General features: G+C 48.6%; 1 protein-coding gene across 2 annotated transcripts in view; it reads left to right on the plus strand.

Annotated features, from left to right (window-relative positions):
* MAN1C1 (mannosidase alpha class 1C member 1) overlaps positions 1 to 23,506 on the plus strand; it is a 138,863-nt gene that overhangs the window by 41,758 nt on the left and 73,599 nt on the right. Inside the window, exons 2-3 of one of the 2 annotated variants that reach the window (XM_047792669.1) lie at positions 12,855 to 12,931; positions 13,471 to 13,567. In XM_047792669.1, the coding sequence (XP_047648625.1) occupies positions 13,471 to 13,567 (97 nt within the window). In that variant the 5' untranslated portion in view covers positions 12,855 to 12,931. The remainder of the gene's footprint in view (positions 1 to 12,854; positions 12,932 to 13,470; positions 13,568 to 23,506) is intronic. The other variant, XM_047792668.1, reaches the window with a different exon arrangement.

Here is a 23,506-nt window from a genome sequence, read left to right on the forward strand (position 1 = left end):
AGGCTCTTAACTACTATGTCTTACTTCCTCCTTGAGCTGTAGTGAAAACTGCGCAGGCCAGTACCTGTAAAAGCTCTTATCATTGTACTTGGCACACACTTTATGTTCCATAAATGTATGTATGTGGAAATGCAGTTTCTCCTGTAAAAAGAAGGTGCTGATGACACCCCACCCCCACCCCACCCCACCCCTGCCTCACTCACAGGACCATAGGGTCACATCAGGAGGGCAAAGCACTTCGGAAATGGTGGAGCTACCTGCGCAAAGGCAGTGTTTATACTCAGTTTCTTCAAAACGGCCTTGTCAAACCCTTTCCCCTTGGAATTTCACTCACAGAAGCTCTGGAGTCTTCCCTACGAGCATTCGTCTTTGTCCCCAGCTCCCTAGCTCCCCATCTCCCTGCCTCCACCCTGAAGCCCAGTCTTTGATAGAATAGAGTGTGTATTGGGAGTTGGGGGCACCCTTCACTTTGCAGCGAACCAACCTCAGTGCAGTGGCAGAGCTCAGATTTGCTTGTGACCCTCTCCATCAGCTTTTGTCTACCTGCAGACGCTGCACCAAGATCATAAAAGTGTCCCGTGGAAAAATGTCTCACACATTCTTTCTTCCTCTTGTGGCCTCACAGTTGGAGCTGCTCCCTTGTTGGACCTTTGTAAACCCCTGTTGCGGCAAAGCCACTGGGCAGTAAGTGTTTCTGTCCTTTCCGTCCTCATTTCCCCGTAGTCCCCATGACATGAGCAGCTCAGGGAGCTCCCCCTGTGTTGTCCCCATCCTTAGATATTTATCAGCATACCCTTATGGAGGACCTCCTTGTGCTGGGCACTCTGCTAGGTGCTGGGGAGCAGTAGGGAGCAAATGGAGCCTCCTTTCTGGTGTGTGTGAGGGGAAGTAGATACTAATTAACCAATCATACAATGAATATAAAATTCTGACCTTAATAACTCTCTGTAATAGGGGGATTCAACGTGATCCAAAAGGTCAGGCTTCCTTAGGACACGGCACCTAAGCTGAGATCTGAAAGATGAGTGGAATTTACCAGGCAAAAAGTGGAGGGAGGAGTGGTTCAAGGAGAGGGACTGTTATGTGCAAAGGCCCTGTGGCAGGAGAAGGCATGCTTCCTTGAGGGACTGAGAAAGAAAGCTAAGTATGGTTGAGCAGAGGTGGGGAGGATAAGCTGAGGCTGGAGGCATGAGTGGCTGGGATTCTCCAAGGCTTGATGGACTGCATTGAGTTTGATCTTTATTCCTGATGAAAGTGTTTAAGTGTAGGAGGCCAGAGAGCACTCCTCACGGCCAGGTAGAAGGCTGTGGCAGGAGTCCTGTGGAGAGATGGGAGTGAGATGGATAGAGTCGTGGTGCACAGAGAGATGGATGGAGAGAGATACTTAGTAAGTAAATTAATAAGGTAGCAATAATCCTATGGCTGCTTTTTTGCTGGGCAAATATTATGGACCAGCTGCTGTGTTAAGCACTCTACATGTTGTTCTGGTTGTTCTAAGGATTAAATACTCCTGTCCTTTTACAGATGAGGAAATAGAGAGGTTAAGTCATTCATTCAAAGCCACACAGTCAGTAGGCATTTGAGCCTATAGCACCTTCTCACAACTTAATGTGCATTTGGATCACCTGGACAGCTTGTTAAATTGCTGACTTTGGAGTTCCCGTCATGGCTCAACGGTAATGAACCGAACTAGTATCCATGAGGATGCGGGTTCGATCCCTGGCCTCCCTCAGTGGGTTAAGGATCTGGCGTTGCCGTGAGCTGTGGTGTAGGTTGCACACATGGCTTGGATCCTGTGTTGCTGAGGCTGTGGCGTAGGCCAGCAGCTGCAGCTCCAATTAAACCCCTAGCCTGGAAACTTCCATAGGCCATGGGTGCAGCCCTAAAAAGACCCCCCCCCAAAAAAAAAAAAGTTCTGGCTCTGATTCAGCAGGTCTGGGTTGGGGTCTGGGATGCTGCAGTCCTAACACACTCCCTGGGTATGCCAGCTGCTGGCCCCTGGACCACACTTTGAATAGCAAGGGTCTGCCTGCCTCCAGAGCCCACACTCTCAGCCATGGTGCCTTAGAACAGCTACAGACAGCGTGAAATTTCTGAGACGCTCATGTCTGAATCCCATGGCAGGATGTGGGAGAGTTGCCTGGACCTCAGATAGGTAGGAAGTCATGTCACATTTTCACTTCCTACATCTGCCCTTCAATCACTCAAGCAAACCCAAAAGTGAGAGGGCTGGAGGTAGCACCTCCTGGTCTGCTCCCCACCCACCCCTCTACCCCTCAGCACAACCAAACCCCATCCTGCATCCGGTTTCTGAACTATAGACCAGGGGTTATGTGTATTCACAGATGTCTCATCAGCCATGGCCAGACAGAGCGTTTTGTGGGGGCACCCATAGATGGGGGTGAATTGAGAAATGGTTTTTAGGTACCAAGTTGTTTCCCTGGACTGTGCTGAAAGTGAAGGGGGAAAAAAAATCAGCACAACATTCTAACCTCTTTATCTGTGTGGTCCTCAGATCTGGGGACCATTAGAGACCATGTCCTTTCCTGCTCAGCCCCTGCAGGTGGGCCAGGTGTGGCTGCTGGGAGATGTCGGTCAGGCTGCAAGTCACGGTGTGAGCACTTGTCTTTAATGACTGGAAAATCCGTTTCCCTTCTTGGCAGCTTCGAGATGTTGCAACTGTGGTCCTGGATTACTGCCAGACCTGATCCTGTCTGTGGGCGTGTTTTATTTTAAAAAGGGGAGAATGGCCCACTGTTTGAGCGTTCACTCCTGCCCCCCCCCACCCCAGTTTCTGCCCAAGAACTTTCCAAGGCAAACTTTCTATTAACTTTCCATTCTCCAGGCAGGCTGCAGGTATTCCCACTTCCTTCTCTCCTTGAATGTATCCTTTCTCTTGTTCCATCGTTCGGGGCTCCTTGGCCTTGGGACAGCATCTGTGCCTGGGTGACAAGGTGGGCTCTAGTCACTTTTCTGTAGGAGAGGATTCTAGAGCTCTGAGACAGGTGGAAGAACATGGTCAAAAAAAAGGCAGTTCCCGTCGTGGCGCAGTGGTTAACGAATCCGACTAGGAACCATGAGGTTGCGGGTTTGGTCCCTGCCCTTGCTCAGTGGGTTGACGATCCGGCGTTGCCGTGAGCTGTGGTGTAGGTTGCAGACGCGGCTCGGATCCCGCGTTGCTGTGGCTCTGGCGTAGGCCGGTGGCTACAGCTCCGATTCAACCCCTAGCCTGGGAACCTCCATATGCCGCGGGAGCGGCCCAAGAAATAGCAACAACAAAGACAAAAAAAAAAAAAGTAATGTCTGCCTCAAACTAGTAAATATTTTTCATTGTAAGATTTCATGCCAGGAGTTCCCGTCATGGCATAGTGGTTAACAAATCCAACTAGGAACCATGAGGTTGCGTGTTCGATCCCTGGCCTTGCTCAGTGGGTTAAGGATCTGGCATTGCTGTGAGCTGTGGTGTAGGTCGCAGACGTGGCTCGGATCCCACGTTGCTGTGGCTCTGGCGTAGGCTGGCAGCTACAGTTCCGATTAGACCCCTAGCCTGGGAACCTCCATATGCCGCGGGAGCGGCCCTAGAAAAGGCAAAAAGACAAAAAAAAAAAAAAAGATTTCATGCCATTGTAATTTGTTCAGGTGGACAAAGAGCAGCTTTTGTTTGAGAAAGAACTGAAGAGGTGTCTTAGGATTAGGCTCTGACTGCTTTTCCTGTCTCTCTGTCACTGGAGCTTTGCTTCCTGCCTCTGCAGAACACAGCGGAAGGAAGGCTTTGTGGTCTATTGTTAGGTGTTCTTTGAACCTATAAATCATAGACTCCTGGAAGGGAGGGGCTTCCAGAGACCTTTCAGAGCTCCATCTGTCTCTAGCATGGACAGGCATGCATACACACACACACACAACTGGTGACAGCCTGTGTGTGTTTCTAGAACCCAGGGGGCAGAAGCATTTAGTTCTTGTGTCTCATGATTCTTACAGCCACACTCGAGTCTGTCCCAGATTCCTTTTGCTATAGCTGAGGCTGCCCCTGCTCCCGTCAGCTGCTTCACTTTCCCGGGCTGTGGTTTTGGGAGCACAACCATTCCTGTGCTGTTAACGTCTTCACCCAGGCGATGGCAAGTCATTTCCCCTGTCTGGTCTCACACAGTTCTTGTATAATGTGGCTTTGGGAATAGATAGTGTCTCTGGCACTAAATCCTACTTGACTCTGAGACTCCGGCTCTCTGCTTCTATTTGTGTTGTTTCCCTTGCTGGTTGGCCTCCTCTCTGACTCCCAGCTCTAAAGGCCTCTCGTCTATCAAAACCCACTCCCTCCCAGCCCCCCACGGCCAACCATCTGCACACTCCCTTTTGACTCAGGAGTAGCACCACGTCCTTTCTTCCTTATGTTTTGCAGTTTATCAGTCTTTCATTTTCACCTTACAAACATTTCTAGAGATTCATTATAGAAAATACAGGTCAATAAGAAGAAAAAAGTAAGCATTAAACTTCTCCCTATCTGACATAACCATTGTTAGCGTTTTTGGATATTTCCTTCCAGCCTCTTTTTTCCCGTTAAAACACTCATAAGTAGTTCAGTGATTTTCACACTATATAATTTGGTATCCTGGTTTTCTAATCAACATTATGTAATGAGCATTTTTGTATCTCTCTATGTATAGTGATATTTAGTTCATATCACTAAACATTTGGAACCATAATTTTAAATATGTTTCATACTTCACATCTCATACTTTAGCCCTTGAGTGATTATTTTTAATTGGAATCAATACCTACATGTCAAGCGCATTGAACTGCTTGATCAGAGGAGAGAAAGTGTGCAAAGAGCTGCACAAATACGAGTAATGATCATTCATGCTGTTAAGGTTTGTCTTCCCAAGTAAACTACTTTATGTGTTGTCATAAAATTTTAGATATTTTCCTATTTACCACGTTTTGCACAGAGGTGGGCAAAATAAGCTGTCTGGGTTTAATCTTTAAAAGGGAAGAGATTTATTAGTAATTTTTTTTTTTGGTCTTTCTTTTTAGGGCCGCACCTGTGGCCTATGGAAGTTTCCAGGCTAGGGGTTCAATCAGAGCTGCAGCTGCCAGCCTACGCCACAGCCACAGCAGTGCGGGATCTGACTATGTCTGCAACCTATACCACAGCTCATAGCAATGCCAGATCCTTAACCCACTGAGGGAGGCTAGGGATCAAACCCACAACTTCATGGATACTAGTCACATTTGCTACTGCTGAGCCACAACAGGAACTCCTGTTAGTAACTTTTAATTTTTTTCCTAGCAATTTCTTAGAGGTATCTGGCTTAAGGAACTTACCTGAAATATAGAAAAAGGAGTGTTCGCAAACATGTCCGTTATGTTCTTATTTACAGTAGCCCCAAAGTAGAAATCCCTGGCACATCCAATTATATGGGAGGAAAGTTAAGTAAATGATGCTGAACTTACTTGCCAGGCTATTATATGGCCCTCAAAGATGATGTTTACAAAGCCTTTGTAATAAAAATGGAAAATGTTTATGTCATCACCACTGGAAGAAGAAAAGTTGAATGAAAAAGGGTGGAAAGATACGATATTACTTATATCTGGAGTCTAATAGAAGGCACAAATGAACCTTTCCACAGAAAAGAAAATCATGGACTTGCAGAATAGACTTGTGGTTGCCGAGGGGGTGGGGGAGGGAGTGGGGTGGTTGGGGAGCTTGGGGTTAATAGATACAAACTATTGCCTTTGGAATGGATTAGCAATGAGATCCACTCATTGTGTAGCACTGGGAACTATGTCTGGTCACTTATGATGGAGCATAATAATGTGCGAATAAAGAATGTGTACATGTAGGCGTAACTGGGTCACCATGCTGTACAGGAGAAAAAAAATTGTATTGGGGAAATAACTATTAAAAAAATAAAGTCATTTCATTAATAAAATGAAAAAAAATCTCACTGAAGTATAATCTACACCCAATAAAATGGAAAGATCCTAAAAAAAAAAAAGGAAGAAAAAGAGTGGAAAGAAAGATAGCAAAAGAGTTCCCTAGTGGCCTAGTGGTTAAGGACCTGGCATTGTCACTGCTGTGGTGTGGATCCAGTCCCTGGCTTGAGAACTTCCATGTGCCATAGGTGTGGCAGAAAGAAAGAAAGAAAAGAAAGGGGTGGGCGAGGGAGGGAGAAAGGAAGGAAGGAAGAAAGAAAGACACCAGAGTGGGAACAGTGATTATACTATTTGAATGATGGATGATTATTTTCTTTCTGTCTGCTTTTCTGCAATTTATATACATAATATACATAAAATACACATATACATTTTAATGTATATACATTATATACATTAAGATAGGTAGGTAGGTAGATAGATTAACCTTATTTTTATAACTATTAGAAAGGATGAAGGCATAAGAGGGAAGTAGGAGGCCCAGAACTGCACTCAAGTGAAAGGAGTGACACAGAGGTGGGAGAAAAGGGCATGGGGCGGGGGGCACTGAAGCCCAAATTGAGCTGGGACTTCTAGAAGATGCTTAGAACCATAGAAGGTGCCTTGTGGTTCATTTTTGGAGCAGGAAGAAGAGAGTAAGGACGGGCACCTCATTTGAACATGGTAATATGATTATAAAAGAAGAAACCAAAACTGCTAGTTCCTCATTTGCTTCACCTTCTGACCAGCGTGGGTGGGGCAGGCTTGGTGAGGGGGACCCAAAAGCCCTGCAGGGCTTCTGAGGAGGTGAGGGGTGGGAGGAGCCGCAGGAGACTGGCAACAAACACATTCTGTCTCAATTTATAAAAGTAGAGGAAAGCAGAATCCTGTAATGTGTCAATTTGGGCAAAAATGACATCAACCTCCAGCAGAGTTCCCTAATTTTATTAAAAAAGAATTTCAGACTTGTAGAAAAGTTGGAAAAACTATTACATGGAGTTCCCTGGGGGCCCAGCAGGTTAAGGACAGGGTGTTGTCACTGCTGTGGCTTGGGTTTGATCCCTGGCCCAGGGACTTCTGCATGCCACAGGCATGGCCAAAAAAATTTCAAAGATTTCACATTTACCTTTCACCCAGATTCCTCAAATGCTAGCATTTTACCCATTTCTGTTCTCTCTCTCTCTCCCTCCATCCCTCCGTCCTTCTCTTTCTCTCTCTCTCCCTCCCCCTCACACACACACACAAGGAGGATAATTCTCCTCACCCCTAAATACTGCATTGTGTATTTCCAAAAGGTGGTTCTGCTTTTCTACATAAACACAGTAAACCCAGAAAGTTAACGCTGATACCGCACTGCTCTCTGATCCCTGTACCTCATTCACATTTTGTCAGTTATCTTGACCATTGTCCTTTGCAGTAGTAGTCGTAGTAAAAATAGTAATAGTAATTGTTGTTATTTCCACTGCAGGAGCTCATCTGAGATTATGTATTGCATTTAGTTCCTGTCTCTTTAGTCTCCATCCGTCTGGAACAGTTCCTCAGTCTCTCCTTTTCTTTCACAACCTTCATGTTTTTGAAGAGTGAAGGCCACTTCTGTTGTAGGTTGCACCTCAGTTTAGGTTTGTCTGATTTTTTTTCTCATGATCCTGTTCAGGTGTACATTTTTTGGCACCACGAAAATGATGGTGTGTCCTTCTCAGTGTGTCATAGCAAATGACAATATGATAGCTGTTTGTCTATCACCCCATTAATAGTTTTTTAAATTATACATTAATAACAGTGTTATTGAGTTATAATTTACATATAAAATGCACCATTTTAAAGTGTAAAATCCAGTGGTTTGGGGTATATTCCCAGAGTTGTACAGACAACTGTCAATTTTAGAACATTTTCATCACCCTAAAAAGGCCCCATCATATCCATTAGCAGTTATTCTCCCGTCTTTTTCCCTTGCCTCTGGTGATTTCTAATCTACTTTCTGTCTCTAGAGATGTGCCTATTCCGGACATTTCATAGAAATGGCATCACAAGCCGTGTGACCTTTTGTGTCTGGCTTCTTTCACTGAGCACAGTATTTTCAAGGTTCATCCATGCTGTAGCGTGTATTAGCACTGTGTTCCTTTTTAGGGCTCAGTAATACTCCATTGCATCTATTTACACATTTTATTTATTTATTTATTTATTTACTTATTTATTTTTTTATAATGATTTTTATTTTTTCCATTATAGCTGGTTTACAGTGTTCTGTCAATTTTCTACTTTACAGCATGGTGACCCAGTCACACATACATGTACACATTCTATTTTCTCACATTGTCATGCTCCATCATAAGTGACCAGACATAGTTCCCAGTGCTACAGAGCAGGATCTCATTGCTTATCCACTCCAAAGGCGATCGTTTGCATCAATTAACCCCCAATTCCCAATCCATCCCCGCCCCTTGGCCACCACAAGTCTCTTCTCCATGTCCATGATTTTATTTTCTGTATTTACACATTTTATTGACTCATTCATCAGTCAGAGGACATTTGGGTTGTTTCCACCTTTTTGGCTTTACAAATGGTGCTGCTGTGCACACTTGTGCACAACTTTTTGTGTTGGCCTAGGTTTTTAATTCCCTAGGGTGTATGTCAGGTCCCCACTACCACCGCCAGGTTCGGCGAGTCACTAGGAGGGCTCACAGGGCTTGACACATAGTCCTACTCTTGGCTGTGATTTACTGCAGTGAAAGGACACAAAGAGAATCAGCAAAAGGGAAATGCACACAGAGAAGCCCAGAGGAAACCAGCCCCAGCTTCCAGGAGTCCTCTCCGGGTGGGGTCACCCAAAACACACTTCCTCCCTCCAGCACTAAGTTGTGACAACACGAGTGAGATGCCATCCACCAGGGAAGCTCGTTAAAGACTCAGGGCCAAGATTTTTAGTGGAGGCTGGTCGCATGAGTACCCTCTACCCAACCTGTACCAAAATTCCAAACTCACCCAGCAAAAGTAGAGGTTCAGCCTATGCCACACTGTTTGTAGAGTATCAGTACCCGAAGCACCCTTACCCATCAGAGAATGCTGGAACGCTCCCTAAACCCAAGTTCCCAGATGCCAGCCATGGGCCAGACTTGCAAGCAAAGCCTTTCTGGGGGTAGAAATGTTAACTCGGTTGTGTACAGGTCTGCACCTAGGAGTGGAATTACCAGGTCACATGGCAACTCCATGTTGAACATTTTATGCCAAACTGTTTTCCAGAGCAATTGCACTGTTTTCCTTTCTGCCAGCAGTTGATGAGAGTTCCAGTTTCTCCGCAGCCGGGCCAGCACTTGTGATCCTCCCCTATTTTGATTGTAGCCATCCTTGTGGGATGGATAGGTTTGTGAGCTAGTGATCTGTAAGCATTTAGAACCAAAAATGAGGAACCCTCGTAGCCAAAACAGGTTCTCGAAGAACAAATCATGCCAGACTAACCCCTGATTTTTCTTTTCTTTCCTTTTTTTTTTTTTTTTTTTTTTTTTTTTTGCAAAAAAGGCAATCTGGTTTCTCTGTACTAGCTGTACTGGGGCAGAGTGTTTTGTATTTTGGTCCCGTCCTTCAGAATATCTTCGTTTACAAAAATGGGGACATAGGACTCGGGCTGATGGGCAAATTCCTGGCTTGCTGACGGATGACACTCAGAGCAGTGCCGGAGCCAGGAGAGGGGCCCTGCTGCTCCTTCCCCGACTCTGCCCTCAGCCCAGCCACATTATATTTCTGTCCAAAACTTGTGGGAGACGCAGATGGCGGGCCCATCAAAGCAGGCAGAGTACCCAAAACAGGCAGACACACACACGCCAGATGATAAGATCTGATTCCAGAAAGATCCTGACAGCACAGAATGGTAGGCAGGCTCCAACGAGGTGGGGATTATTAGGGACAAATGGTGAGTCCACACCCACAGGATCTGGTCCAGATATAACCGGGAAGAGTTTGGTTTTTGCTCGCCACCAAAAGCCAACCGTAGCAAATGGGTGACAGTGGGAATTCAGAGCTCGGCCAGCCAAGAGGCAGCCTTGGGTGACTTGAGAGTTGGCCCCCCTGGATGAAGGTCAGTGGTGGAAGCAAACAGGCTGGCTTCCCTAGGGCCCATGGGGAAAGCAGATTTGGATTGATTAAGGAAGAACCTTGTGAAACTCCGCCATCAGATGAGCTGCCTGGTAAGGTAGTGAGCACCCCGTCACTGGGGGTGTTCAATGAGAGATTACTTAGTCTTCTGTTAAGGGACTTGCATGGGCAAGGAGGTGTCCTGGTAACCTTTGAGGCCTTAGAACCCCCTAAGCATGGACCAGGGACTGTCCATCTCTGAAGCCAAGTCCAGGGATTGCCCAAGACACATATCATCAGTTCTAGAGTGAGATCAGCCTTTCTGTGAGTCATCCTCTTCTTCTACCCCTCACAGTCCTACCTGTCCTGTCACCCAGGATGTCACATGCCCATGAAGCTTCTCTTGAGACACACGCTTGCCTTCTTCTGAGCACCAGCCCCCCCCTTACCTATTTTACCTGTGATGTGTGTGGTCTGACACATGAGTCTCCCAGCCATGTGTTAGCTCCTGAATCAATGCTCCTGTTTCTTCTTACATTCATTAGGCAAATATTTAATGAGACCCTATTCTGTGCCAGTCCCTGGGGGAGTTGCTGAGCCTGCAGCAGTGACTAGGGGAGGGGCCGGTGACCAAAGCGTTGTAACCACTTAACTGCAGGCTGCTGTGGGATTTAGCATCAGAAATGCAGGATAGGAGCTGGGGGTCTGGCTTACGCTTGGCTGGGGGAAAAAGAACCTGGAAGTGCCCTTTCAGCTGGGATCTGAAGGAAGACGAGCGGTTGACAGGGAAGTAGAGGGTGGGGGCTGGGGGAGCCCTCTCACCATGGCTGCAGCCCAAACTGCGGCTGCACACAGGACGGGACACCTGGTCTGTTAGGAAGAGAAGCAGGGACTGCCTTTCCCCATCCCTGCTCATCCAACACCTGGGCTTGTGACCTGAGGTGGAGACATGAGGACTAGCCTTTGAGGGGCTTATGCTTTTGTGCACACGTGTGTGTGTGTGTGTGTGTGTGTGTGTGTGAGTGAGAGAGTGAGAGAGCAGCTCCTATGGCCTTCTGAATCCTGTCCCGAGTGACACAAGGATTATTTGTGCCTTCATTCCCCTCCATTGATGTGGGTGGCTTGAGAATGGGCCATGTTCCAAACATCACCCTGTCCCTGCAGCAACAGCACCTTTGAGAACCTGTAGACACCTGTGATTCTCTTAATTGCTCCTGTACGCCCCCTTCTCGCTCGCTCTCTCTAAGCAGGAGGGGTTTGAGGGCAGAGTGCAGCCCTCCCCTTCCAGGCCTCTGCTCCTGCTTTCCTGCTGCCATTTATGTTTGAACAGCCTCCTGCTGCTCCCCAGCCCAGCCACCTCCCCTCACACTGACTTAATCGAGGGGCCCCCAAATAGGAGAGACTGAGGGAGGAGGCCAGGCTCACTTAAGCGCTCATACCCGGCAATTAGTTTCCCTTATTGCCAATTCAAGATAAGTAGAAAATAACAGAGGAATGGAACTAGGATGCAAAGCCTGTGCCAAGGGCTTGGCATGAGTTACCATGACATTTGCATGTGCTTCTCATGGAAAGACACATATCAGGCCGAGTGTGGGGATGGGGTCTGCTGGCCTGAGAGTTCAAAGAGCTCTATTCCAGCCCTGCTGGCTGTCCTGTCCTGACCCCTTTCTGTCTCTGAGCCTCAGCTTCATTATCTGTGAAATGGAGAGATGGTAGTAGATGATTCTGCCATTTCATGGAGAGCCCAGGACACAGGCCTGCCAGGTCTGCCCTCCTGATCTATGCGTTTGGGCCGTGGCGGTGAGCACGGCTGCAGTTACTGTCCAGATGGGCCTGGAAGAGGTGGCTTCTGGCCTTGACACCAGGAGTGCAGAGCCTGGAGAACGCAGGTGGCACTGTCCAGAAAAAGGGAGCTCAGGCAGGCAGGTGAGCCAGGAGATGGAAGGAGAAGAGCAGAAGGGTCTCGCTTCGGGACAGTGTCTGCAAGTGAGGTGAGAGGTAGAAATAAACACATGTGATAGATCAGTGGTTCTCGGATGCAGCCCGTGGGCCGTGTGGGGACATGTTAGAAAGGTGAATTCTCGGCCCCACCCCAGACCTCCTGAATCAGAAACCCAGGGATTGGCCCGGTGGTCTGTTCCAGCAAGCTCTCCAGCTGACTCTGATGCAGGCCAGCGTCTGAGGACTAAGAAGATGGATGAAAGGAGAGGTGGAGGGATGAGGCTTGGAGCTCTTGGTGGGGCTTCTAGAGGCTGAAGAGGGAAGGGGACTAGTGTTTGTCAGTCACTTGCTGTGTCCGCTTGAAAACTGGGCATTTCCAGCTACTTTCTTTCAGTGACACCTCTCAGGGTTATGACAAAGCAGACCTTGTTATTCACATCTCAAAGGTGAGGCAGTTGAGGCTTGGAGACGTTTCATCACTTGCCAAAGTCAAAGAGATGGCAGCAGAGGTAGGACTAGAACCCAGACCTCCCTGGCTCCGGAGCCTGAGTTCTGTCCACAAAATCAGGCTGCCTCCCACCGATCCATCTCTCCACTGTGTCTTCACTGCCTGGGCTGGCTCCCCCTGGGCCCCATGGTCACCCAGAGCCCTGCTGTGCTGTCCTCTGTCAAGGGCCTGCCATCAAAGGTGAAAGGGAGACCTTGGGAGAGGAGGGAACCGCACTAGGAACAGATTGTCACCTTGCAGTCCCGCCTCCAGTGCTCAGTACAGTTCAGTGCTTATGTGATGTGCACGAGAGACTGACATAAGTGCCTTAATGTAGTGAGAACTCGTGCATGCACTGGTGACCAAGCGGACAGGTCTCCATTGCCACAGCCTGTGTGGGGTGCTTTGGGGAAACTGAGGCAAGTAATGTGTCGTTTCTGTCTTCTAGGAGCTTGTGGCTCAGGGCTATGGAAACAAAAATGAACAGGGACCAGCTGGGGCGCTAGGAGACCTGGGACAGCCAGGGTAGGTCAAGCCAAGTGTTGGAAGAGTTCAGGAGACTCACGCGGTGGCTTTGGGAGACAGACCTAAAGGGTGGGGGCCAGAGGGCACATGTTCAATTCCCGGCATTCTCACTGACGCACTGGGTGAACCATCCCTAGCTCAGGTCAGTGTTCTATTAGATTCTAACTGGCATCACTCGGTGAGTTTTCCTTCCTTCCCTTCGGAGGGTCACTTTAGGTCAGAGAAGGCTTCATGGAAGAGGCAGCTTTTCGCTTAGGCACTGACAGCAGCCCAGAGTGTATTGCGTGCCTTTTGCGTCCTCTCTGAGGCATCTATGAGCAGACCCTGGATGCATGGGCTTGTCTGAGGAGACCGGCCTTCCAGGCAGCTATAACTGTGAACACAGTCATGGTGAGAGCAAGTCGACTCTCTCCACGTCTCAATGGAGAAAATTGTTTTTATAACGGGGTTTCAAATCCTGTTGCAAAGGGCAGGGTCAGGCGGCCTGTTTGCACTGTTTGGAATCAGCGCTCAGGTTCTGTTCTCGCTCTTTCTCGCAGATGATGCAGTTCGCCTGGCAGAGCTACAAGCGGTACGCGATGGGGAAAAACGAGCTCCGGCCCCTCACCAAAGACGGCTACGAGGGCAGCATGTTCGGTGAGCTGGCACCGGAGACCCCTGCCCCTGGGGGCCAGGCGGAATTTCACTTTCGGCTTCTCGCCTACTGAGCTGTGTCCCTATTTCTCCACACCTGGGGTCTCCCACGTCTGACATCCTTTGGGACCGTCTAGGCCTGTGAGCCTTCTAGGTTTGGGGGAAACCCACGGCCTCGCCCTTACCTCACTCACTTCTTTATATGCACCTAGGGTTAATTTTCAGAGCAAGTGACTCGGAAATGTGAGTGGGGATGGTGAGTGATGGATGCTTGTTTCCATGGAGAGGATGTGCTCTTCTGAAGGATGTGGAGAATTGGGTTTAAATCCACTCTTCCCAGTGGCTGTACCATGGTCTTGGGTGTTTTCCTAGATAAATGAAACACATTTCCAATAGAATGGGCACACACGCTGCCTTTAGGGTCTTGGAAGTGCCTCTCGCTGGCTGGCTTACAAGTTAGGGAGCAGCCTGGATGCTGCCATGTGTGGGCAGCTTGAGTTTGATCTGCAGCCTCTCTTGCCGACATTTCTGCCCTTTGCAGCCGTGAGATCCTCCTAACCCAGAGCCTCGAAAGGCCCTCTCAGCCTCAGAGACTGCCAGGTACCTTACTGTGGGTGCGGCTTCAGACTTCCAATGTGACTTCCCAACAAATCGCCGGCTCCCCTCTCTGCAGGCCTTCCACGTGAAAAGATGCTGGAGGCACCTGGCTTCCTTCTTCCCTGGGAGATGGGAGCTTGGTGTGGGGAGGATGAGGGCTGGAGACAGAAATTCATCACCTGTATTTCCCACCCCTTAGAGACCCAGGCTTTTGGCCTCAAGAACCAAGGAACTCAGTCAGGTGAAAATTCCCAGAAAATTTTCAAAAGCAGGTTTATAAGGAATGTCCCCTAAGCGTATGGCCTTGTCTGAGTATTTGTGTTTTGGGAAAAGGGACATAAGACCTACCCTCTAAACCAGGCAGCATTACAACCTTTCTGGCCATTGAGACAGTTCACTCCCCTTGGGTAGGGGGTGTGATTTGGGGTTGCTGCTGCTGCAGCTTTTCCCCTTGATTATCATAGGCATGTAGGGGAAAAGAGAAAGCATCACCAAATGTAAAGCAGGCAACAAAGAACTTGCTCTACTACATAAATGCTGCCTCTGTTGACATCTTGGCTCATTTCCTTTTAATTTTCTTTGCTATGCTTTTCCCCCCTCTCTATACAATGTTATGTTCTTTTTTTTTTTTTTAACTTAGTGCTACATCCTAAGCGATTCTCTAACTCATGTAAATTTTTTCATAAAGAATACTTTTAATGGTTTCAATTATTGCACAGATGTGCCATAATTCATTTAACCATCCCGCTAATGTTGGACAAAGGTCATTTCCAGTTTTTCCCTATTAAAAATAACGCAGCAAGTACCATCTTTGTGCATAAAATGTTGTCTTAGGATAGAGTCGGAGAGAGGACTCCCACATCAGAGGGGGAAAGACAGATGTTTCTTGAACAGAGATGAGATGTGTGGATTCCAGGTTCAGAGGCTCGCTCTGCTGCCTGCCTCGAACACAGACCTTCCCCCACGTCCACATCAGCCCTGGTGAAAGATGGCTGGTGGCTCTCATCAAAGTTGTTGGAGCGTTGGCTGCTAGTGTAAATGAGGGACACAATCAGGGAAGCTTCTCCTCTCCTCTCTGCACAGTGTGCAGATACTCGGGAATTGGTAGAGGTTGGGGGGAAGGCTGCTGATTGCTGAAACTGCCTGGCAAGGGTGTAGCTGTCACTCTGACCATCCCCGGGGATAGAGGGAGCGCCATGGGGGGCATGACTGGGAGGAGGTGGGTTAAACCAAGTCCCATTTTGTGAAATTCCTCAGGGCCTGTCATTTACCCCAAGCCTTCGGCCCCTTTCCCAGCCCTGAGGCTGATGGAAAGCAGGCAGCCTACAATTACGGAAAGAAACCTGGACCTCAAGCCGAAAGACCTGGGTGCAAGTCCTCACTCTGCCCTGAACTATCTTTGTGGCCACGTCCAGGTCATTTGACCTCTCTGGGCCCTTGTTCATTCTGCTTTCACACTCAGGTTGCTGGGAGAGCATGCAGGAGCGTGCATGCGGCCCAAGTATGTGTGAGTGGCTTAGGATGTCCTTTGTAGTAAATGGGGTTGGCAGTTGCCCAGGTGAGCCCATGGAGGGTCCTCAGGTCCCCTGGGTTGTCTGTGTCCCAAGAGAGGCCTTGGCAAGGCACCCTGTGTGGGCAGTAGTCCTGGAAGAGCCTTCCTCCTGCAACTGGCAGATGATCTGAAGTGGCGCCTGGCTCCTGGGCAAAGAGGATGCGTAGGGCCCCAGGCACTGCGCAGGGAGAAGCTGGCCTTGATTTATTTATTCTTTTACTCAACAGAGGCTTGTTTTGTGTCATTCGCAGTGTTGACTGCTGGGGATACAGGGATAAATGACCATGAAAACTCCGCCAGCGCTGCTGAGATGACTCTCCCTGGGGTCTGTCTAGGTGCTCCCAGAAAGAAAGCCTAGTAGACGGGATCGTGATCAATGACGTGCACAGTCCTTCGCTGGCTTGTGGTTCTGGGCCCCTAGAGCCCAACAAATTCAAATGGCCTTCACTACTCCCTCGTTGAGTGACCTTGGGCAAGGCGTGTCTCTCTGAGCCTGCATTTTCTGTAAAGTGGAATTAATGAAAACATCATCCCCCAGCCCAGGGTCTGCCTGATGGAGAACCATTACCATGGGGGCAGTTATGAGAGTTTAGGGGCCTTTAGAGGCCTGGAGCCTAGTTTGGGGTCATCTCATGAGGGGCTTGGAAGTCAGACTGTTCTAGAAGATACGAGATGGACTGGCCTGAATTAAGCAGCTTGTCACACCACCACTTCTTTTGCTGGACTCCTCGGTTTCTGGGTGGCATCCTTCCTGGGCTCCGGCAGCTGCTGTCATCAGTGACCTCACTGTAGGCTGGGCCCTGCAAGGCATGGTCAGGCAGCAGCTGTCCCCACCCTGCCTGCTTGGCTGAGGCCATGGACTGGGTCCCTGAGCTGCCTCCTGCCTCTTGGTGCCTATCAGTTTGACGTGGGCTCTTGGAGCCTCCTCCCTGGGCCTGCAGAGCCAAGAGAGCTGCCTACAGGGAAAAGTAACAAGTTCATGCTGGTACCCGGCTCTGTAGGATTTACAGGAGCTGCAGGGAAGACATGGGATGTGGAGCCTGATCTCCCTGTGTGGCATGTCACCAAATTGAACGTCCCCTCCCCACACCACCCATGTGCTCCTCCCTGGACCTATTTTCACTTTGAGAGTAAGGCCTCTGGGTGAGGCACTTCTCAAGCCAGTCTTTGTGTCCTGAGAAATTCAGTGTTAAAGTAGCTTTCTGTTTACCACGGTGGGCTCAGGAGGTCCCATCAGAAAATGCCCCCGAGGAGTTCCCGTCGTGGCGCAGTGGTTAACGAATCCGACTAGGAACCATGAGGTTGTGGGTTCAGTCCCTGCCCTTGCTCAGTGGGTTAGCGATCCGGCGTTGCCGTGAGCTGTGGTGTAGGTTGCAGACACGGCTCGGATCCTGCGTTGCTATGGCTCTGGCGTAGGCCAGTGGCTACAGCTCCGATTAGACCCCTAGCCTGGGAACCTCCACATGCCGCGGGAGCAGCCTAAGAAATAGCAACAACAACAACAACAAAAAAAAAAAAAAAAAAAGAAAATGCCCCCGAGACCCTAGCAGCTGCCAGCCAAGAGGACATGTCCTGTTCCTCATGAGCATGGGGTGGGGACTCGATGGGGATGCTCTTATCTCTATGAAGTCACAGAGGCGAGTCTGCCACCTGAAGAACACAATTGAGGAGGGGAGGGTGGAGGAACTAGCCATCAAGCAGCCGCTGGCGATGCCGTAAAGCACAGGGGCTCTGAACACAGAGCCCCAGCCTCCTTACCTGTAAAGGGGCTGCTGCTGGACCTGGGGGACTATTAAATAAGCCAGCCGAAGAGCCTGGACTCGGAGGCCTGACAGCTTGGATGTGCGTGTTCCTCTGCCACTTCCCGGCTGTGTGACCTTAGGCAAGTTTCTTCCCCTTTCTGGGCCTCAGTTTCCCAGCTATAATGTGGGGACGACAGGACCTACTAATCGGATCGTTTTGAGAACTAAGAGTTAATGCATGAGAAGTGCTTGCATTCATGCCTGGCACATAGGGAACATTCTTCAAGTTCAGCTGTGATGAGGATGACGTAAGGCCCTTAGGACAGTGTGTGCTTCTCCCATTTTGACTGGGTCGCACCCAAGGCCCCTGGAGCCTCCTGGACCCAGGGACCCACATCAGGGCCCCAGGGCTTTCCCAGCCCTCATCCCTCCTGTCCTGTTCCCCTCAGCCCTCGAGCGTCCACACAGAGACCATAGGGGGGCAGCCCACGGGTAGGCGGTGTCCCTCATCATCAGCTTCCACTGGAATTTTTAGCAGGAAAGAGCCAGGGGAAGGTTAAGGTTCAAGGCTGTGGAATAAATCGGCCTTCTGTCAGAAGAAGAGTGTCCAGGAGGGTGGTAAGGGTGACCTCACGCTCCGTGCCAGCTGCCACCTTAAAGTACTTAATGAGCATTAAATCCTCCAAGAAGTCCGAGTGGCCCCAAGAACTTCACTCTCCCCTGGCAGTGGTGAGGGGGAATCGGTACTGGTTACAGAGTCTTGGGAGGTCGCCATCAGAGAGGCCCTTTGGCACCAAGTCTGACTGCCTCATCTTAGATCCAGGGAAACCAAGCTCAGAGAGGGAAAGGGACCCACCCAGGTGGCACAGCATGTTAACTGTAGGAGTTTGAACTCTCGTGGCCTGAGTCCCAGCACTTTGCTCTTTCCACCACCCACTCTGAGATTAGCCGATCGTCAGAGCACAGAGTGGTCCTGGCCAGATCACTGCTAGGAACTAGACATTCTCAGAACTCTCGCAACAGCAAGTCATCTTTCAGGAGGTATATGATTTCGGGGCCAGGAGCCCATCTGCTTCCTGTACGTGCATCACACCAGGCACCTAGCTGCATTCTCTCCTGTCCTCCTCGCAGCCCTGGGAAGGTATACATTACCACATATCCCCATTTCACAGATGAGGAAACGGAGACTTGGTGAGTTTTAGGACTTGCTTAGTCACACATTTGTAGAGCAGGATTTAATCACAGGAGTCTGACTCCAAAACCCAAGCCATAAATCACCATGCTGCCCTGTCCCCCAGTGACCCCAAGCATGGCTGTAGAAAAGGGAGTGGGAACAGAGAGATGGTCTCAGGGTTGGTGGCATTGCGTCTTCTGCTCCACTGCCCTCATGGAAGCCCAGAAAGACATGTACTACGTAGGGCAGGGTCTACAGCCACTCATCTGAAAGCATCATTATTTGTTGGACATCAGCTGAGTATTTTGGCAAAAAAGATTCCAATTTCTTTCTTTTCTCCCACCACAGGAAAAATATTTTACCTCTGCCCAGTAACCTAAAAACATCTACTTGCAAAACATGCCTTTAGCCATCAGCATGATGAGCTGCGAAGAGCATGGATTTGTGAACCAGACCAGCCTGAGTTTGAATCCCGGTTCTGGCACTTACTAGTTCTGTGACCTTAGGCGAGTTTCTTAAACTCTCCGCACCTCAGTTTCTCCATCTATACAATGAAGATAATACCCACTTCACTCAGCAGTGGTGAGGGTTAGAGAAAGCTGATGTGTATAAAACCTGCCCATGTGCTTAAACATCCTTGCCCATAGGCATGCATTAACCATAAGCTGCAGCCATGATTGTTACATTTGTTATAAAATAATTGTGAGAATAATTATATTCCAAGGGAAGAAAAAAATAGTGGCTGTCACACAGTAGGCTCTCAATCAATATTGCCAAATGGATGAATTGCCCCTGAGGTCCCTATCTGCTCTGTTTTCCCTGAAGCCCTTCATCCCGCTCCTGCTGTGCTCCGTCCGCTCATCCTCTGCAGCTGCCATGACCTCCTCCGTCACAAAGTACATTGGGAATCAGCAGACTGACCCTGAAAGAGCAGCAGTCTTGCTTAGTCAGCGGCTCTGATCCCAGGCATCTTCTCTGTGAAGGAGAGAGGTGCATCTGCGGCCAGAAGCAACGTCCCCCTGCTGCGAGCCAGCTCGGGGTGACCGTGAGAGCCCCAGATTGGATTCTGCCTCTGCCTGGTGAATCCCCAGTAGAACTGCCCGACCAAATCCCTGTTTCCAGAGATGATTTACAGCCTTGGGTGAGCTAAGAGGCAAAATGAGCACAGCACGATTTTTAGATCACAGGCTGCGAATGTTCGGCCTTGGCAGAGAGAAAAATCACCTTTGCCTTGTAAACAGAGCAAATATGATATTGGAGAGGGAATAAATTCATGCCCCAAGATATCATTTTTACAACTGCGTTTTGGCATGTGACTCAGCTGTGCCTTCTGTACAGTGTTCATAGTCTGTACATGTGCGCACACACACACACACACACACACACACTCTCCAGTCTTCCTGGGTCCTTCTGTAGGTTAGAAAGCCGCTCCGCAGTGTGGCTGCGGCGAGGTACACACTTTGCAGACAGTTTTGAAAACTGTTTTCAAAAGATAAACAGTTTTCCATAGATCTCCATGCTGTTTCCACAGCTCTCTGAATTTGTTTCTGAGTGGCAGCAGTTTTGACTTGGGAGCTATGCCAGGGTTCAGATTCCTGGCGTTTACCAGCTGAATTAAATGGGGCAAGTCAGAAAGTGCTCTGAAGCTCAGTTTACCCACCTATAAAAGAGGGAGGGCAGAGCTAGGTAGCCCCAGTGCAGTGCCTGGCACCTACGAAGCCCTCATAAAGGACTTTTCCTTCCCGGAGGGCAGATACACCTTTCCCAGCCCCTTCCCTGTCTCCTCTTTTATTGGGTGACAGAGCACTGGGACTTCTCTGGCTGAAAATGCCATATCTTCTTTTATGTTTCGTTTTTTGGAGGTTTTTTTGTTTTTTTTTTTTTTCTGAAAAACAAAAACAAAACAAGTATCCATAGCTCTTGGAAGATCAATATCAGGCAGTGATACTCCCTGATTTTGGCAGGCGGTGGTGCACATTCCTGACCCCGGTTTTGAGTTTGTTTTGAGAAAGCGCTGTCATCAGCCCCAGAGGTGGTGATGTTGCAATTCCTTGGGTAGAATGGGTCAGGCTACAGGGCAGCGAGCAAACCTTCCCGGCAGTCACATGCCTTGGGAGCCGGGGCTGCTCCATCCGGAGGCCAGAGGCTGTCAAAGCACAGAGGAAATGGATTAGAAACACCAGTCACAGGCAAATGGCCTTTAGCACCAGGAAGAAAATGGGAGGAAAGTATTAACCCCACGCATGGGAAGGCCAGGCAGGACTGGCAGTTTCTGGTCAGACGCTGCAGCCGGTGGTGGCTTCCCTGTGGCCTTGCGTGACACATCCACGATTCCTCGGCCAGCTTCTAAAGACCAGAATGTCCCTGGGGTGACGCTGGGTGATTAGCAAAGCAGAGCGCTCACCTCTCAGTTGGCCTGCCAACTGCCACGCTCTCATGCTGCTGACCACTCAGGCTGCGCTGCTCTGCACCCTCCTACCAGAAAGATATTTTCCCCCCAAGCGGTTTCTAATTAAGATGCATCTTGGCTGTTTTTTTCTTTCTCTTTTTTGTTTAAAAGACTTCCCACCAGCACAGAGCATCATTTATGTCTCTAGAAAATATAGCAGCAGGTTGTTGTGAAAAGAAAACTTGAGGCTTGGAGCCTTGGGTCCCCGCCCCAGCCCTGGCGCCAGCAGCCACGTGAGCCCGCGACCTCCTCTGGGTCTCTACTCGGCTTCAGTACAAAGAGGTTGGCACCCTGGGCCCTCACTGTCCCCTCTGTGATTCTCAGCTCGTTACTCGGGCTTATTTTTTTTCCCACCTCTGAGAGGCTATTTGGGCTACGCAGTTTCTGTTGAAATCTGAAATTTTAGTAGCAAGTCTTGTGCCTGTTGGAGAGGAGTGAGTCAGGGTATCTATTCCCAGAGCAAGTTACCGGGGAGGCATGAGATGATTCATATTGAAACTGACATTCCCTCCTGGGGGTGACGTGTTCCTGCCCAATTTCCATAGGCCTTCCCTTCCTTGGAAACAAGGCAGAGCCCGCAGCAGCCAGCCAGCCCTCTTTGCTTCCTTGCATTAATGGCAAGCACTTGCCAGATTTCCCAGCAAACTCAGTAACAAATAGGTCTGCGAATTCACAGAATCTCAGACTGTCCATGCCAGGTGGATTCTTTGAAACCATCTGGTCCAGCATTGAAGGATGGGGAAAGACGCACAGAGGGACAGGGCTCTCGGGAAGGTCTGACAGCCAGGAATTGAACCCTGGTCCTTTAACTTGAGCCTCTATCTTTTTTTTTCCTTTTTAATTATTTTTTTAAAAATTAAGATGTAACTTACAATTTCCAGTAAAATGCACAAATCTTAAGTGCATAGCCCAAGGAATTTTACATGTGGATGCACCCCTGTCACCACCCCACAGGTCAAGATAGAGGGCCCTTCTGTTATCCCAGAAGCTCCCCCAGACCCTCCCTGGTCAGCAGTCCCCATTGGTTCTGACTTGTCACCTTAGGTTTGTTTTGTCTGCTTTAAAATGTCCTGTCATACTGTGTGCACTTTTAGAATTTACTTTTTTTCACTCATAATCATGTCATGAAGGGTTCATTTTTTCTCCCCCAAGTTCATCCATTCTGCTGTTGCTAGACATTTTTGTTCCTGGTATTTGGTAATTATGAGCAAAGCTGCTATAAACACTTTTTGTTTATTTGTTTAAAATGTAGTCAACTGTACTTTAATTAAAATTTAAAAGCAATAAAAATAAAATGCAGTGACTTTGATTCTATTTGCAACCATCACCACAGTCATTTTTAAAACATTTTCAGTATCCTCAAAGGAAATCCTGTACCCATTAGCTGTCACCCTCCCATTTCTCCCCAGCCCTCCCTCCTCTACCAGCCCTAGGCCACTACTAATCTACTTTCCATCCCTTTATCAATTCTTCTATTCTGAACACTCTGTATAAAAGGAGTCATATAATACAGCCCCTTTTGTGACTGGCTTCTTTCACTGAGCATAATTTTTTTTAATAATGATTTTTATTTTTTTTAATTTATTTTTTTGTTTTTGTTTTTTAAGGCTGCACCTGTGGCATATGGAGGTTCCCAGGCTAGGGATCAAATCTGAGCTACAGCTGCCAGCCTACACCACAGCCACAGCAACACAGGATCCGAGCCACATCTGAAGCCTACACTGTAGCTCACAGCAACGCCAGATCCCTGACCCACTGAGCAAGGCCAGGGATGGAACCCGCATCTTCATGGATGCTAGTTGGATTCATTTCCACTGCGCCGCGATAACTCCCTGAGATAATGTTTTGAGGTTCAACCACATTGTAGCAGGTAGCAGTACTTCATTCCTTTATATTGACAAACAGCATTCCATTGCATGGGCTTGTCACATTTTGTGTAACCATAAGTGGACATTCGGATCGTGTCTGCTTTTCTTGGCTATTACAAATGATGCTGGAGTTCCCACTGTGGCACAAGATTGGCAGCATCTATGCAGTGCCAGGATGGAAGTTTGATCCCCAGCCTGGCACAATGGGTTAAAGTATCTGGCTTTAGGTCACAATTGTGGCTTGGCTCTGATCCCTGGCCCAGGAACTCCATATGCCATGGGGCGACCAAAAAAAACCAAAAACCCCTGAAACAAACGATGCTGCTGTGAACATTCATGTATAAGGTTTTGTGTGGATGTAGGCTTTTGTTTCTCTTGGTATATGCCTGGGAGTGGAATTGCTGGATCCTGTGGGAACTCTGTGTGCACCTTTTGGAGGAACTGCTAGCCTGTTTTCCACTGTAGCTTCACCATTTACATGTTGGTTGTTTATCACCACTTTGGTCCATGATTTTGGTGGAAACAGGCAGTATCTATGTTGGGACCTACCCAGGATTTGA

The sequence above is a fragment of the Phacochoerus africanus genome, chromosome 8, assembly GCF_016906955.1.
Source record: "Phacochoerus africanus isolate WHEZ1 chromosome 8, ROS_Pafr_v1, whole genome shotgun sequence".
NCBI classification, from domain to species: Eukaryota; Metazoa; Chordata; class Mammalia; order Artiodactyla; family Suidae; genus Phacochoerus; species Phacochoerus africanus.